This window comes from Danio rerio, chromosome 16, assembly GCF_052040795.2.
Source record: "Danio rerio strain M-AB ecotype USA chromosome 16, GRCz13ab, whole genome shotgun sequence".
Lineage (NCBI taxonomy): Eukaryota > Metazoa > Chordata > Actinopteri > Cypriniformes > Danionidae > Danio > Danio rerio.
The window spans coordinates 59,203,658-59,221,544 of record NC_141036.1 but is presented as its reverse complement, the minus strand read 5'-3'; the positions used below and the strand labels follow the sequence as shown (position 1 = coordinate 59,221,544).

The 17,887-nt window shown below is 33.2% G+C and overlaps 1 protein-coding gene across 13 annotated transcripts in view; it reads right to left on the bottom strand.

The window, feature by feature from the left end:
• Nucleotides 1–9,207: 9,207 nt before the first annotated feature.
• The window catches only part of LOC797378 (uncharacterized), a 40,116-nt gene continuing 31,436 nt past the window's right edge, over nt 9,208–17,887 (bottom strand). For 3 of the 13 annotated variants that reach the window (XM_087288033.1, XM_087288030.1, XM_087288034.1), the window contains exons 9-13: nt 17,720–17,814; nt 17,497–17,553; nt 13,761–14,133; nt 12,839–13,003; nt 9,208–11,320 (exon numbers count right to left, since the gene is read on the bottom strand). In XM_087288033.1, the coding sequence (XP_087144159.1) occupies nt 11,223–11,320; nt 12,839–13,003; nt 13,761–14,133; nt 17,497–17,553; nt 17,720–17,814 (788 nt within the window). In that variant the 3' untranslated portion in view covers nt 9,208–11,222. Of the gene's footprint in view, nt 11,321–12,838; nt 13,004–13,760; nt 14,134–17,496; nt 17,554–17,719; nt 17,872–17,887 lie in introns of all 13 variants that reach the window. The other 10 variants (XR_015512089.1, XR_015512086.1, XR_015512090.1 and 7 more) reach the window with 6 other exon arrangements.

Genomic DNA, 17,887 nt, shown 5'->3' with positions numbered 1-17,887 from the left:
AGAATTTTTTGCCCCCTTTTGAATTTTTTCTCTTTTTTTTAATATTTCACAAATGATGTTTAACAGATTCAGGAAATTTTCACAGTATGTCTGATAATATTTTTTCTTCTGGTGAAAGTTTTGTTTGTTTTATTTAGGCTAGAATAAAAGCAGCTTAAATTTTTTTATGAACCATTTTAAGGTCAATATTATTAGCCTGTTTAAGCTGCCTACAGAACAAACCATCGTTATACAATAACTTGCCTAATTACCCTAACCTGCCTAGTTAACCTAATTACCCTAGTGAAGCCTTTAAATGTCACTTTAAGCTGTATAGAAGTGTCTTGAAGAATATCTAGTCTAATATTATTTACTGTCATCATGACAAAGATAAAATAAATCAGTGATTAGAGATGAGTTATTAACACTATCATGATTAGAAATGTGTTGAAGAAATCTGCTCTGTTAATCAGAAATTGGGAAAAATAAACAGGGCTAATAATTCTGATTCAGCTGTATATGTTTGGGCTGCTCAATGTATGGTTTCAGCATTGATGTCGCATTGTGTGTGTCCACAATAGTCAAATCTCAGTGTTGAGTCGGGATTACAGTTGATCAACACAACAGTTGAGAACTCATGAGATCTGTGGAGTCATTACAGAGTATAACTATAACAGAGGGAATCTTTATCATTAGCATGTGTTTTAGACATTTCAAGAGTTCACACTTAGATATTGGTTCATGATCATAGCAGGTTTGACATGCTGTCCCGGGAGAGAACCCTGAGCTCGGGAATAATTGAGCCCAGGGCTCCCGCCTGTCATGAGCATGTGAGGAGAGTTCGAGATCAGGTCATTTGTGTTTATTAGTTTGTGAAACTTCAAGAGTTTAAAGCATTCAGGCTAAAAAAAGTACAACATTTGTAACTTTAATGAAGATTCATTTCACTGAATAGTTATAATAATGAAGACTATATACGGTTCTTTTACATTTAATTATACAATTTCTGTATCCTGAATAATGTTTGACTCGGGGGAATCATCAAGCACTGCTTATTTGACCTTTTTCTGCAATTTGTTTATTGTTGTTTATAAATGATTCACACCTTACAAAATCTCCCGCATCTGTCTCATGTTGAAATGTACAGATTGAGCTGCTGTTTTCAGAAAGTGTTTCACACAAAAGTGATTTTACTGATGAGTGGCAAACTATTTTTAAGACCAACAAAAAAAAAACAGTAGTTTATTATTATTTTAATAAGAGCGCTAGAATGCTTTTTAGCTCAGGGTTTTTGTGTGTGTGTGTGTTTGTTTAGGTGCTAAAATTTTTGAGGTACGTAAAACAATTTATTTGGGAAATATATATATATCTATATAAACAAACATTAAGTTGAATATTACTGCATTTAATTTGTTTATTTCCAGCCAATATAAATTGTTTACAACCACTTACTTTACATTTTTATTTTTTTTATTAATTTAATGAACCATTTTTGTCAGTACACTCAAACACGCACACAGACAGCTAAAGTCAGAATTATTAGCCCGTGTGAATATTTATTCCTCCAATTTCGGTTTGTTGGAGAGATTTTTTCAGCACATTTCTAATCATAAAAGTTTGTTCTGGAGACAATCCAAAACTAATATTGCTGAAGGGGGCTAATAATATTGACCTTAAAATGGCTTTAAAACGATTAAGAACTGCTTTTATTCTAGCCGAAATAAAACAAATAAGATTTTCTCCAGAAGAACAGATATTATCAGACATACTGTGAACATTTCCTGAGTCTGTTCAACATCATTTAGGAAATATTAGACAAAGAAAACTCACAGCCGAGCGAATAATTCCGACTCAACTGTACATCATGTTATTTGTGGAAAACAAGACAAACACTTCATCTGTGCATCAGCTGCTGGTCAAGTGTGGTGAACTGGAGGATTTGAGACAGAGCCTGATGTCTTCTTCATCGTCAGCGGTGCTTTAATGGATAGTAAATCATGGTCTTCCTCAAACTGAAGAACTGACTGTGTTCTGGATCTTTCTGTGGGACCAGAAGCGTCTCCAGCACTGAAGCCGTGCCATATTTAGTTGGGTTTTTTTGTATACAGTATAGTTTTTCCTTCATCATTTCTGAACGCTTTGAATGAATGATGCCTTACTGTATTTACTGTCCTCACTGCAGCTGGAGCTTCAACAGAGAATGTACAAATCATGTCAGTTATTATTATTATTATTATTAAAGTTATGATCATGATGCTCTCCTGGCAGTCTGAAGGGATACAGGAATGAGCTGTTTTTATGTTTCTGCAATAATAAATGAAGCGTCACTAAATGAACAATTATAAACAATTATCCTTCATAGTGCACTCAAAATACTGCATTTGCAACTTTGCATGTGATGTTACTTCATTTAGCCATTTCTATTAAAAATCAAGAAATTGTTTGAAATTGCAAATTGTGCTGAAATTTTAATAATAATGAGAATTTGTATTGAAATCACATTGCAATCATAAAATCACAGATAGAAAAATGAAATAAAAAAACACAAAGGATTTTTACCTTCTTACAATTAATCTTACAAAAATCTTACAATCCTAAAGTCTTAAAACATTGTAAAATCTTACAATCCTAAAGTCTTAAAACAATGTAAAATCTTACAATCCTAAAGTCTTAAAACATTTTAAATCTTACAATTGTAAAAACTTAAAACATTGTAAAAACTTACAATCCTAAAGTCTTAAAACATTGTGAAATCTTACGATTCTAGTCTTAAAACATTGTAAAATCTTACAATCCTAAATTTTTAAAACATTTTAAAATCTTACAATCCTAAATTCTTAAAACATTGTAAAATCTTACGATTCTAGTCTTAAAACATTGTAAAATCTTACAATCCTAAAGTCTTAAAACATTTTAAATCTTACAATTCTAAAACCTTAAAACATTGTAAAATCTTACAACCCTAAAGTCTTAAAACATTGTAAAATCTTACAATTCTAGTCTTAAAACATTGTAAAATCTTACAATCCTAAAGTCTTAAAACATTGTAAAATCTTACAATTGTAAAACCTTAAAACATTGTAAAACCTTACAATCTTAAAGTCTTAAAACATTGTAAAATCTTACAATTCTAGTCTTAAAACATTGTAAAATCTTACAATCCTAAAGTTTTAAAACATTTTAAAATCTTACAATCCTAAAGTCTTAAAACATTGTAAAATCTTACAATTCTAGTCTTAAAACATTGTAAAATCTTACAATCCTAAAGTCTTAAAACATTGTAAAATCTTACAATTCTAGTCTTAAAACATTGTAAAATCTTACAATTCTAGTCTTAAAACATTGTAAAATCTTACAATCCTAAAGTCTTAAAACATTGTAAAATCTTACAATTCTAGTCTTAAAACATTGTAAAATCTTACAATCCTAACGTCTTAAAACATTGTAAAATCTTATAATTCTAGTCTTAAAACATTGTAAAATCTTACAATCCTAGTCTTAAAACAATGTAAAATCTTACAATTGTAAAACCTTAAAACATTGTAAAATCTTACAATCCTAAAGTCTTAAAACATTGTAAAATCTTACAATTCTAGTCTTAAAACATTGTAAAATCTTACAATCCTAAAGTCTTAAAACATTGTAAAATCTTACAATTCTAGTCTTAAAACATTGTAAAATCTTACATTCCTAAAGTCTTAAAACATTGTAAAATCTTACAATTCTAGTCTTAAAACATTGTAAAATCTTACAATTCTAGTCTTAAAACATTGTAAAATCTTACAATCCTAAAGTCTTAAAACATTTTAAAATCTTACAATTGTAAAACCTTAAAACATTGTAAAATCTTACAATCCTAAAGTCTTAAAACATTGTAAAATCTTACAATCCTAAAGTCTTAAAACATTGTAAAATCTTACAATTGTAAAACCTTAAAACATTGTAAAATCTTACAATCCTAAAGTCTTAAAACATTGTAAAATCTTACAATCCTAAAGTCTTAAAACATTGTAAAATCTTACAATTGTAAAACCTTAAAACATTGTAAAATCTTACAATCCTAAAGTCTTAAAACATTGTAAAATCTTACAATTCTAGTCTTAAAACATTGTAAAATCTTACAATTCTAGTCTTAAAACATTGTAAAATCTTACAATTCTAGTCTTAAAACATTGTAAAATCTTACAATTCTAGTCTTAAAACATTGTAAAATCTTACAATCCTAAATTTTTAAAACATTTTAAAATCTTACAATCCTAAAGTCTTAAAACATTGTAAAATCTTACAATTCTAGTCTTAAAACATTGTAAAATCTTACAATCCTAAAGTCTTAAAACATTGTAAAATCTTACAATTCTAGTCTTAAAACATTGTAAAATCTTACAGTTCTAGTCTTAAAACATTGTAAAATCTTACAATCCTAAAGTCTTAAAACATTGTAAAATCTTACAATTCTAGTCTTAAAACATTGTAAAATCTTACAATCCTAAAGTCTTAAAACATTGTAAAATCTTACAATTCTAGTCTTAAAACATTGTAAAATCTTACAATCCTAAAGTCTTAAAACAATGTAAAATCTTACAATTGTAAAACCTTAAAACATTGTAAAATCTTACAATCCTAAAGTCTTAAAACATTGTAAAATCTTACAATCCTAAAGTCTTAAAACATTGTAAAATCTTACAATTCTAGTCTTAAAACATTGTAAAATCTTGCATTCCTAAAGTCTTAAAACATTGTAAAATCTTACAATTCTAGTCTTAAAACATTTTAAAATCTTACAATTGTAAAACCTTAAAACATTGTAAAATCTTACAATTGTAAAACCTTAAAACATTGTAAAATCTTACAATCCTAAAGTCTTAAAACATTGTAAAATCTTACAATCCTAAAGTCTTAAAACATTGTAAAATCTTACAATTGTAAAACCTTAAAACATTGTAAAATCTTACAATCCTAAAGTCTTAAAACATTGTAAAATCTTACAATTCTAGTCTTAAAACATTGTAAAATCTTACAATCCTAAAGTCTTAAAACATTGTAAAATCTTACAATTCCAGTCTTAAAACATTGTAAAATCTTACAATCCTAAAGTCTTAAAACATTGTAAAATCTTACAATTGTAAAACCTTAAAACATTGTAAAATCTTGCATTCCTAAAGTCTTAAAACATTGTAAAATCTTACAATTCTAGTCTTAAAACATTGTAAAATCTTACAATTCTAGTCTTAAAACATTGTAAAATCTTACAATTCTACTCTTAAAACATTGTAAAATCTTACAATTCTAGTCTTAAAACATTGTAAAATCTTACAATCCTAAAGTCTTAAAACATTGTAAAATCTTACAATTGTAAAACCTTAAAACATTGTAAAATCTTACAATCCTAAAGTCTTAAAACATTGTAAAATCTTACAATTCTAGTCTTAAAACATTGTAAAATCTTACAATCCTAAAGTCTTAAAACATTGTAAAATCTTACAATTGTAAAACCTTAAAACATTGTAAAACCTTACAATTCTAGTCTTAAAACATTGTAAAATCTTACAATCCTAAAGTCTTAAAACATTGTAAAATCTTACAATTCTAGTCTTAAAACATTGTAAAATCTTACAATCCTAAAGTCTTAAAACAATGTAAAATCTTACAATTGTAAAACCTTAAAACATTGTAAAATCTTACAATTCCAGTCTTAAAACATTGTAAAATCTTACAATCCTAAAGTCTTAAAACATTGTAAAATCTTACAATTCCAGTCTTAAAACATTGTAAAATCTTACAATCCTAAAGTCTTAAAACATTGTAAAATCTTACAATTCTAGTCTTAAAACATTGTAAAATCTTGCATTCCTAAAGTCTTAAAACATTGTAAAATCTTACAATTCTAGTCTTAAAACATTGTAAAATCTTACAATTCTAGTCTTAAAACATTTTAAAATCTTACAATTGTAAAACCTTAAAACATTGTAAAATCTTACAATCCTAAAGTCTTAAAACATTGTAAAATCTTACAATCCTAAAGTCTTAAAACATTGTAAAATCTTACAATTGTAAAACCTTAAAACATTGTAAAATCTTACAATCCTAAAGTCTTAAAACATTGTAAAATCTTACAATTCTAGTCTTAAAACATTGTAAAATCTTACAATCCTAAAGTCTTAAAACATTGTAAAATCTTACAATCCTAAAGTCTTAAAACATTTTAAAATCTTACAATTGTAAAACCTTAAAACATTGTAAAATCTTACAATCCTAAAGTCTTAAAACATTGTAAAATCTTACAATTCTAGTCTTAAAACATTGTAAAATCTTACAATCCTAAAATCTTAAAACATTGTAAAATCTTACAATCCTAAAGTCTTAAAACATTTTAAAATCTTACAATTGTAAAACCTTAAAACATTGTAAAATCTTACAATCCTAAAGTCTTAAAACATTGTAAAATCTTACAATTCTACTCTTAAAACATTGTAAAATCTTACAATTGTAAAACCTTAAAACATTGTAAAATCTTACAATTCTAGTCTTAAAACATTGTAAAATCTTACAATCCTAAAGTCTTAAAACATTGTAAAATCTTACAATTCCAGTCTTAAAACATTGTAAAATCTTACAATCCTAAAGTCTTAAAACATTGTAAAATCTTACAATTCTAGTCTTAAAACATTGTAAAATCTTGCATTCCTAAAGTCTTAAAACATTGTAAAATCTTACAATTCTAGTCTTAAAACATTGTAAAATCTTACAATTCTAGTCTTAAAACATTTTAAAATCTTACAATTGTAAAACCTTAAAACATTGTAAAATCTTACAATCCTAAAGTCTTAAAACATTGTAAAATCTTACAATTCTACTCTTAAAACATTGTAAAATCTTACAATTCTAGTCTTAAAACATTGTAAAATCTTACAATCCTAAAGTCTTAAAACATTGTAAAATCTTACAATTGTAAAACCTTAAAACATTGTAAAATCTTACAATCCTAAAGTCTTAAAACATTGTAAAATCTTACAATTCTAGTCTTAAAACATTGTAAAATCTTACAATCCTAAAGTCTTAAAACATTGTAAAATCTTACAATTGTAAAACCTTAAAACATTGTAAAACCTTACAATTCTAGTCTTAAAACATTGTAAAATCTTACAATCCTAAATTCTTAAAACATTGTAAAATCTTACAATTCTAGTCTTAAAACATTGTAAAATCTTACAATCCTAAAGTCTTAAAACAATGTAAAATCTTACAATTGTAAAACCTTAAAACATTGTAAAATCTTACAATCCTAAAGTCTTAAAACATTGTAAAATCTTACAATTCCAGTCTTAAAACATTGCAAAATCTTACAATCCTAAAGTCTTAAAACATTGTAAAATCTTACAATTCCAGTCTTAAAACATTGTAAAATCTTACAATCCTAAAGTCTTAAAACATTGTAAAATCTTACAATTCTAGTCTTAAAACATTGTAAAATCTTGCATTCCTAAAGTCTTAAAACATTGTAAAATCTTACAATTCTAGTCTTAAAACATTGTAAAATCTTACAATTCTAGTCTTAAAACATTTTAAAATCTTACAATTGTAAAACCTTAAAACATTGTAAAATCTTACAATCCTAAAGTCTTAAAACATTGTAAAATCTTACAATCCTAAAGTCTTAAAACATTGTAAAATCTTACAATTGTAAAACCTTAAAACATTGTAAAATCTTACAATCCTAAAGTCTTAAAACATTGTAAAATCTTACAATTCTAGTCTTAAAACATTGTAAAATCTTACAATCCTAAAGTCTTAAAACATTGTAAAATCTTACAATCCTAAAGTCTTAAAACATTTTAAAATCTTACAATTGTAAAACCTTAAAACATTGTAAAATCTTACAATCCTAAAGTCTTAAAACATTGTAAAATCTTACAATTCTACTCTTAAAACATTGTAAAATCTTACAATCCTAAAGTCTTAAAACATTGTAAAATCTTACAATTGTAAAACCTTAAAACATTGTAAAATCTTACAATCCTAAAGTCTTAAAACATTGTAAAATCTTACAATTCTAGTCTTAAAACATTGTAAAATCTTACAATCCTAAAGTTTTAAAACATTTTAAAATCTTACAATCCTAAAGTCTTAAAACATTGTAAAATCTTACAATTCTAGTCTTAAAACATTGTAAAATCTTACAATCCTAAAGTCTTAAAACATTGTAAAATCTTACAATTCTAGTCTTAAAACATTGTAAAATCTTACAATCCTAAAGTCTTAAAACATTGTAAAATCTTACAATTCTAGTCTTAAAATATTGTAAAATCTTACAATTCTAGTCTTAAAACATTGTAAAATCTTACAATCCTAAAGTCTTAAAACATTGTAAAATCTTACAATTCTAGTCTTAAAACATTGTAAAATCTTACAATCCCAAAGTCTTAAAACATTTTAAAATCTTATAATCCTAAAGTCTTAAAATATTGTAAAATCTTACAATCCTAGTCTTAAAACACTTTAAAATCTTACAATTGTAAAACCTTAAAACATAATAAAATCTTACAATCCAAAAGTCTTAAAACATTGTAAAATCTTACAATTCTAGTCTAAAAACATTGTAAAATCTTTCAATCCAAAAATAGATGTAAGCTGTAATCGACAGTGTCAAACGCAGCACTGAGATCGAGCAGTACCAGCACTGTTAGTTTACCTGAATCCATATTGTGGTGATTGTCATTGATTATCCTTATAAGAGCGCTCTCTGTACTGTGATGTGCTTTGAAACCAGATTGAACACCGTCTAAACACCCCTTTAGCTTAAGAACATGTTAACCTGGTTAAAAACAGCTTTTTTCAATGATTTTACCAGTGAAAGGGGGATTTGAGATGGGCCTGTAGTTGTTCAGTAGGGTGAAATCAAGGATGCTCTTTGCAGTTATGGGTATGTTTGGAAAAGTCCCTGAGAGAAGTGAAGCATTTACCACTGTTAGGAGATCCATTTCTAGACAGTTGAACACCATTTTAAAGAATGATGTGGGGAGTGTGTCATATTATCCTACAAATGGCAAGGCAATGAGCTTTAAACATTACATGATGTTGTTATATGAAGGCTAAATTGAGTCTGCAGTTATAAAAACATGTTTGACGTATCGTTTTGTATCAAATCAAATCACTTTTATTTTCACATCATCTGCAGCACATGATGAGAGAAAAGCTTAGGTCTGTGGAGTGATGAACAAAGAGCAGGAGTCAGAGAGACAGTTTATTGAAGACAATAGTTTACAGTTTGATCAACAGAAAACAGCTTCAACACACTCCATAGGGGTCATAGTCTCAATTTCACAGAAATCATAGAAAAAGCAGCACACATGTGGTCAGTGACGAAATAACATCATCAGGAGTTCATACTTCCATTGTTTTCTGACATGATGCTGTTTTCCGCTTCTGCTTCCCACATTGTGCACTTCCTCCAGCGAGTGTCGCAGTCAGAGCTGCATGCAAATGAGGGCCAGCTGAAGCATCCCCATTGGTCCATTAGCTCTAGATTAACAGCTCCTCCTCCAGCCAATCAGGCGAGGAGGGAAGCTGACGTCACTCTAATGACGGCCAATCCCCACAGGCGAGGACAGAGAAGTGTATAATAATTAACAATCGCTCTTAAATAACAATCTGTGCAGTGCTCACAGAACAGAGATGGAGAAGAGGACAGACAGGAGAAACTAAAGAAACCAGACATAAAGCAAAACAATGAATAACTAACCCTAAAAACAAAAGCCTAACCCAAACCTAATCCTAACCAAACCCTAACCTGACCCAACCTTACCCTAACAAACACCCCAGCCCTAACCCTTCCTTCAAAATAAAGGCCTAACCCAACCCTTACCCTAACCCTAACAAACACCCTAACCCAACCCTAACCCTAACAAACACCCTAACCCAACCCTTACCCTAACCCTAACAAACACCCTAATCCCAAAACAAAATGTTTAGAGGAACTGGGAAAGCAGAAAAAGCAGAAAAAGAAAGAAAGAGCTGAGATTTGGCCTCATTAATGAAAGATAAATATTCCTCTATATTAACGAACCCGATTATCTATCCACCCTTTATCTATCACTAACTTACTCCGATATTTACAAATGTTTCATCAATGAGGACCAATGAATTTCTACAAACGAGCACAGGATTTCCACAACATTATCAATGAGCTTAATAATATCAATAAATCTATTACAAAGTCCAACTCTAAACTACACTTGTGTCCATAAACACTATCTAAATCCCCCAGTCTTGACTAAAATGCTGTTATTTACCAAACCCTGCGGTTAAAATTAAACTATTTGAGCTGCTGGTTTATGTTAAAGCTAATCTGCAGAAATCCAGCGCTCGCTTGGAGAACAAGTGAGAAGAAGAAGAAAGCAGAAAGATGAGAGCAGCAGCACTAGAAATAATCCTCATCAGATCTGACAAATCCACAGCTGGGCTAAAATCTGTCTGTGGCAGGAGGCTCTTATATCTAGCGTATCGGCCCATATAATCCTGCCCCGTCAGCGCCATCTACACCACCCTATCCTATCTGTTAAAGAGAAAACGCCTTCAAAACCGGCCCACGACGCCCCTGTTATATGCGCTTATCTCACTTAAACCTGCCTAAAGTCCCGTTAGAGCTACGAGCACTGTCTAAACCAGGCTTTCTGTCTTTATAAAGTATTGACGCACTACAGTAATAATACACAGACTTTACCGTTTACTATTAATCCTACAGCTAGAGAAATAAACCAAACCAGTATGCTAATAAATCCCCCTTTCCAGCAGTTTCATTTATTAATCTGTGATTATTTCCCTTAATATGAATATTTACTCTACAGTCGGTGCTAACCCAGTTCATATAAAACACTACGTCCTGTCTAAACGTGAATGAACCTGCTTTCCTTTACTTATTTCAAACGATTAATGCTGTCCTGCCGCAGACACATTCTACCCCAGCTGAGGATTAGCGCTAACACTCAATCTCCGGCGTCGCCTGTGCGCATCGGCCGCCATTAGACTGACATCAGCTTCCTTCCTCACCTGATTGGCTAAAGGAGGAGCTGTCGGTCTAGAGCTGGTGGACCAATAGGGACGCTTCAACCGGCCCTCATTTACATGCAGCTCTGACTGCAACACTCGCAGGAGGAAGTGCAGAATTTGGGAAGCAGAAGCGGAAAACAGCAAAACAATCTGACGTAAATGGAAGTATAAAACCTGTTTCCTGCTGCTGATGGGCTCTACGTCATGCTGAACCACTTGTGCTCTATAATCTCCTCTAAAACAGGTCCTGTTCGAGGGTGGTAACTGATTATCCACCGAAGAAGATCCTTGCATTCTGCAGAAATAGTAAAGAGAGAACATGTTAGTCATGGATGCTCTTGATGATGACACAACACAGAGATTTATTCAATGGTCTGGTGAAATTCTTGATTCTGATTGGCTGGAAGTCGTCCAATAAAATCATTAAATACACAGTTAGTTTCAGTCAGTTATTAGCACAGTTCCAGATGAATGCGCCACACTCAAACATTAGCAGTAACCAACTCGGTGACTATCGCTGAAGCTTTCATTGGACGTGTGCTTCATCTGGAGCCAATGGGGATCAACCAACTCGCAAATACGAGATGATGAAGCTAACACATGTTACTATGAGCTATAATATCAAACACACGACGAGTCATATCAGACGGAGATTTAGTCAAATATTGTGCTGCAATACTACTTTAATTTGGAAAATGACCATGTAATAAGTGGGATTATCATTGCATTACTGTGTGCTTTTGCCTCTGCATTTAAAATCCTTTAGCATGCGGCAGTCTACTGACTATACAGCACTTGTATGAAAATTGCTATTTAATTGTGCATTTATTTGTTTTTAAAATAAATAATGTTATTTATGAATTTTATGGAAAATTATAGTAAAAAAGACAATAAATTGTGCATCTAATCTGACAGCTTTTATTTACAGACATGATGTCCAGCTGTTTCCTGTCCAACTGTTATACATATTGGCCTGATAAACACATTTTAAGTAATAATTTAAAATGAATACACATGAAGACAGACTAATATGGCAGGGTTGTATACTAAACTAGCAGTATTCCACTGTATTTCATAGGCAGGCAGAGCCATTTGAGTTCTGGATGAGTGAAATCGGCTCAACACACCTGTTTACTGTGGTACAAACCACTTTCTATACTCCAGTACATTTTACTTTTCTCATTCACAATGGCCTAAATATAAACATATAAAAATAATACAGGCTAATTTACATGTTTCATAATCATAATATAAGTCAAAATCAGAAATTAATTTGAGTCCGATGATGTCACATGACGTGCAGGTAAAATGAGTGCATTCACTGAGCGCTTCTGTGCATGAAGGTGTGCTGTAGTTAATGCCACATGCACCGTCATGTGTTTTATATTCAGAGTTCATTTTGAAATAACATAGTGAAATGTTGGTTAAGAGTTACATGTTCGCTGGAGGAAACAGCTGTGATGATGAGAGGAGCGCTGAGGAAATAGTAGATGGGAAACCCGATTGGGGTACAAGTGATACAAGAGTTTCTACAGCAAAGAACTGCAAACATGCTGATATTATACCAGTCTACCGATAAACACACAGCTTCTGCTCTCACTCGGAACGGCTTTGCTGATTAAATGAAAAATGAGTTAAAAACGGAGGAGCTGAAGTCTGCTGCCGTTTTCATATGAAATTGAAAGGGGACTGAGGCGATAATTTAGCTGTGGACCATTCATGAGTTAATCCCAAAACCTTTAGGGGGGCTGAGTGAAAATAAGAGGCCTAGCGACACCCATGAGCTGCACCATGTGTAGTGCTGTTTTCTCACCTGCTGACAATCTGGGGTGAAATCGTGGACGTTTATATCTGGAGTAAGGGAAATATCCATTGACCATATAGGACAGCATTAGTAAAACAGCCATGACATGTGAATCAACAGCAAAACGAATGGATCTGTAGGGTTCCCCCTCCTGTAGACGGTATCTCGTTACTCCTGCAAGGTAGAGATTTTCATGTTAGTAATTACAATATCTTTGCACTCTTGACATCGCCATACATACACAGGAGATTACAGATGAAGGGTCAGTTCACCCAAAAAAGTAATTGTTATTAATTACTCAGCCTCACGTCGTCCTAAACCCCTGAGACCCACGCTCAGCTTCTGAACACAAATGAAGATGTTTTAGAAGAAACACGAGAGCTCTCTGACAATATTTGCCTTCAGTAGTTTAACTGAAAATCATGACTTTATTGAACAGTTTGTTGTCCTCAGTGTCAGTATATTGCGCACACTCAGAAGAGCTCTGTGTAGTGGCGTACACCGCTGATGTCCTCCTCTGATTGGAAGAAAGCACAGGCGCATCCGAGATGATACATCAGCAGTGCAACTGAGAGCAACATGCGTGAAAGCCTCAAAGCTGTCCTGATTGTGCGCAATATACTGACACTGAGGATGAGAACCTGTTCAATAAAGTCGTTATTTTAGCTTTATGTGGAAATAAAAGTATTCTCAGAGTCTGATAATGCTCTGATTGAACCACTAAAGGCATACGGTCTGTTTTGAGGATGCTTTAGGGTCCTTTTATAGACCCTTGCTGTCTATAGAGCTCTCAGATTTCATCTTAAATATCTTCATTTGTGTTCAGGGGTCTCAGATGTTCAGGACGACATGAGAGTTATTCATTACTAAAACTATCTTCATTTTTATGTGAACTTTCCCTTTAATAAGCAGCACTTAAAAGGCAACTCACCAAGATAGGGGGATCTCCAGTAGCCTTTTTGAGTATAATAACTGTTGCCAAAATCAATCAGCTTGAGCTGCAGGGTCTTTGGATTGACCAGGATGTTTTCTTTATGTATGGACTCATGTTCTATGCCATGCTCAAGGCAGCGCTGTGTTGCGATAATGAGCTGCATGATCAGCTGCCGCGCAACACTCTCACTCAGGAGGCCATTGTTCTTCCTGATGAATTTATCCAAGGTTATGTACGAGGACGCGTACTCCATGACCAGGTAGTTATTCCTTCCCTCCATGGCGTACTCGTACAGCTCAATGATGTGCGGGCAGAGCGGAGGTTCCTTGAGGACCATCATATGATATGCTTCCGGGATAGTACGTCCATTCTAGAGAAAAATCAAGTCAGGAAAAGGTTTGATGTGAGTGTCAAATATATAAATGACATTATAATGTGTCACTAGCTGTGTTTCCATATAAAGATGCAGATTACATTTATGCGCAACACAAATAAAGATTCACGAATAAAGCAGCGTTTCCATCAATGAGTCAAAGAGAACAAAATCATCACTGCCTTACAAACTGGCGGCAAATATCAGTCAGAGAAATGAGTTTCGCTTAAGAAGACCAAACGAAATGAACACGGTGAATGCGGTGGCTTTTGGAGACGTGAGACGGGAGCACAGACAGATGCTCAAGACTATTCTGGAGGGAATGATACTAGAAGAAGGCCTGATACTAGAGAATGATACTAGAGGGCTGAGGCCTTTTACAATCAGCAGAACAACATTTCAGATCTGCAACAATGGAAAGCTGCAAACCAACATTACTGACGCAAAAACCCTCAAACACACATTTATATCATCATGTCTTATAACACAATCACATTACTGTTTTTAAGTGCATGCTGGAATTTATTTGGTAAAAATGCTTCTAAACTAGTTTTTGCACATTATTTCCTCTGGAATCAAATTTTCTCTTAGTCAATTATGTGCATGAGAACATGTATGTGCATCTTGGCGTTTTCATAAAGCTTTGTTTATGTGATAATCCTAAATGCGCATGAAACAGGTGGATGGAAACAGAGCTATTTTCACATATTACCTCAAATTCAACACTACATGTGACCCTGGACCACTAAACCAGTCTTTTGTCACGCAGATATATTTTGGGGAAAACTCAAAATGATGACTTCAGGGTATCTGCACATATTTAACAGGAAATTTAATAACTTTTAAGACCTTTTAAAATCCTCTAAGAGGAAAATTGAAGACTTTACCTAAACCAGGGGTCGGCAACCCAAAATGTTGAAAGAGCCATATTGGACCAAAAATAACAAAAAACAAATATGTCTGGAGCCACAAAAAATGTAAAGCCTTATATAAGCCTTATGAAGGAAACACATGCTGTATGTATCTATATTAGCCTACTATCAAAATGACTAAATTGGCTACAAATACATAATGAGCCTTCATGATTAAATAGCTTAGATTAAATTAAATTTGTTGTCATTAAAACACTTCAGCACAGCCTCTTGTCTTTTAGTGTTATTAATTTGATCATTTCTTCTTGCGGCCCATCAGAGTTCACATACCTGCATAAAAGCGCGTTGAATATCGGTCACATCACAGGCAATTGAGTATGCTGGCACTGAATTAATGTCCTTGGTTTGCTGATCGGTGATATTACCTACCATTTTAATAGCCCTTTCCTTCACTGTCTTAGTGGAGAAAGGTATATCTTTATTTTTTTGAATTATCTTGGTTTTGTTTTTAAAGTTTGCAAATAGGTGTTCTAATATGTCATACCATCTTTGAACGGTTTTCCATGCTTTATAATCTCCTGGTTTGTTTACAACAGCCACTTGCCTGGCATCCCACCCTGCTGATAGAAACGTGTGTCGCAGGCTATGACGCAAATCTTCGTTGACAGAAATGTTGAAATTAAATATTAATTCTACACACTTTGACAGCATTTGAAAATGTTAATAATGTTTGTCCTCCTATAGAAATCATATTAAAACAAAAAAATATATTAACCTCCCCCATCTTTTTGCATTTTCAAACATTTTTGAAAAAGCTCCAGGGAGCCACAAGGGCAGCGCTAAAGAGCCGCATGCGGCTCTAGAGCCGCGGGTTGCTGACCCCTGACCTAAACAAAAAACACAACAGGAAAATGTTCAGTGTGACTACACAGAATGATGTGTTGAAGCATTAGCAAAACTCACCAGAGCCACGCTCAAGACAGGTCAAAGGGATGCGAAAACTTTGTACGAGTGGTGGCAGCTTACGGTTTGAAACACCCACAGTATTTCGGCCTTAAGTGCAGCTACATTCGCAAAGCTGCTGAAGGCATTGCTTGAAGTGGACGGCCTTGTGAAAGGCTGAGAGGTCGAAGTGCTCGATGAGAACATACTTATGGGCAAACTACTTGCCTGCGACATACTTCTTGTGCTTCTCTGCTTTCTTGTGTGAATAGAGCGCTTTATGGCACATTGTCCCCAGTTTTATCGTCTTTTAACATAAAGCACAATTCCCTTCATGATTTTTGGCTGTTTTTTTCAGCCACCCCTGATACTTTTCGTCCTCCAACCAATTGTCATCAAACAACCATTTGCCCACGCTTGCGATTTCGCAAAATGTCGAGGTGGCGAACCAACAACACAACGCTTTCATCAATCACTTACTCGTATGTCACCTATAGAATGATGCAAGTTGCACCCACGAAGTGCTGCCCCCAAATGTTGCGCTGGTCAAATTGCGGTTGAAAAAATCTAATAAAAATGACGAGTCAGACATGAAACTTAAGATCCCACATGAAATTTAAGACCTCCTTATGGAAAATTACAAATCGAAAAAATCTGAAATTTTATTTAAGACGTTTCAAGACTTTTTAAAGACCCGCGGGGACCCTGGACTTCAATTACGTAAAGATTTGGTTTCAATATATAATTTGTGCATTTCTTATTGATCTGATGTGGGGCAGTGGGTAGAACAATCACCTCACAGTAAAAAGGTCGCGGGTTCGACCCCCGGCTGGGTCAGTTGGCGTTTCTGTGTGGAGTTTGCATGTTCTCCCTGCATTCGCGTGGGTTTCCTCCGGGTGCTCTGGTTTCTCCCACAGTCCAAAGACATGCGGTACAGGTGAATTGGGTAAGCTAAATTGTCTGTCGTGTATTTATGTGTGTGAATGAGTGTGTATGGGTGTTTCCCAGTGATGGCTACAGCTGGAAGGGCATCCACTTTGTAAAACATATGCTGGATAATTTGGTGGATCATTCCGCTGTGGCGACCCCAGATTAATAAAGAGACTGAGGAGAAGGAGTTTACATGGAAATGTGAAATGTAGTTTAAGTTATTAACTTTAAAGCTGATTTTCCCAATATTAAGATTTTCTTCATGTTCCAGATTGTCAAACAGCCGCATCTCCATCAATATTGTTCTAACAAAGCAAACATTATCAAAAAGCCTCTTTATTGATCTCTCAGATGATACGCAAATCTCAGTTTCTGGACATTATGACTGGTTTTGTGCTCCACAGTTCATCTGCAGAAACAGATAACCCCCAGTTCTAGACATTTCCAGAAACTCTGTAATATTCTCAGTAAACACAAGATTTCTGGAAATGACTAAACATGTGCAGTTTCAGCCATTTCCATAAAGCGTGTAAATAAAAACACGACATCTCAAAATGACTAAACATGGAGGTCATCTGTTCCCTTCATATATTTTCAGTAGAGTATGCATACTTACCATAGTGTACCAGTATCCGAAACTCCTTAAGTCCTTATTCACAACTTTTATGGCAACCTGCAAAGAAAGCATAAAGTCAAAACTTATTTAAGCCAGAGAGATGTCTGATCTGACCTGCATAAAACACACACACACACACACACACACACACACACACACACACACACACACACACACACACACACACACACAAAGACCACTGCAGAGTTGAAGTGACCGTTACCTTCTGGCCATCAGATTTCCGTGTAGCCAGATAGACAGTGCCACAGTTTCCCTGTCCCAGCTTCTCTCCAAGCACATATTTGTCAAGTATAGATCCTGGAGTAAAGTGAATCACATTTATGACATTATTTCTGTGAGTGTTCTGCTCTAATCCTGAGATATTTCTGTA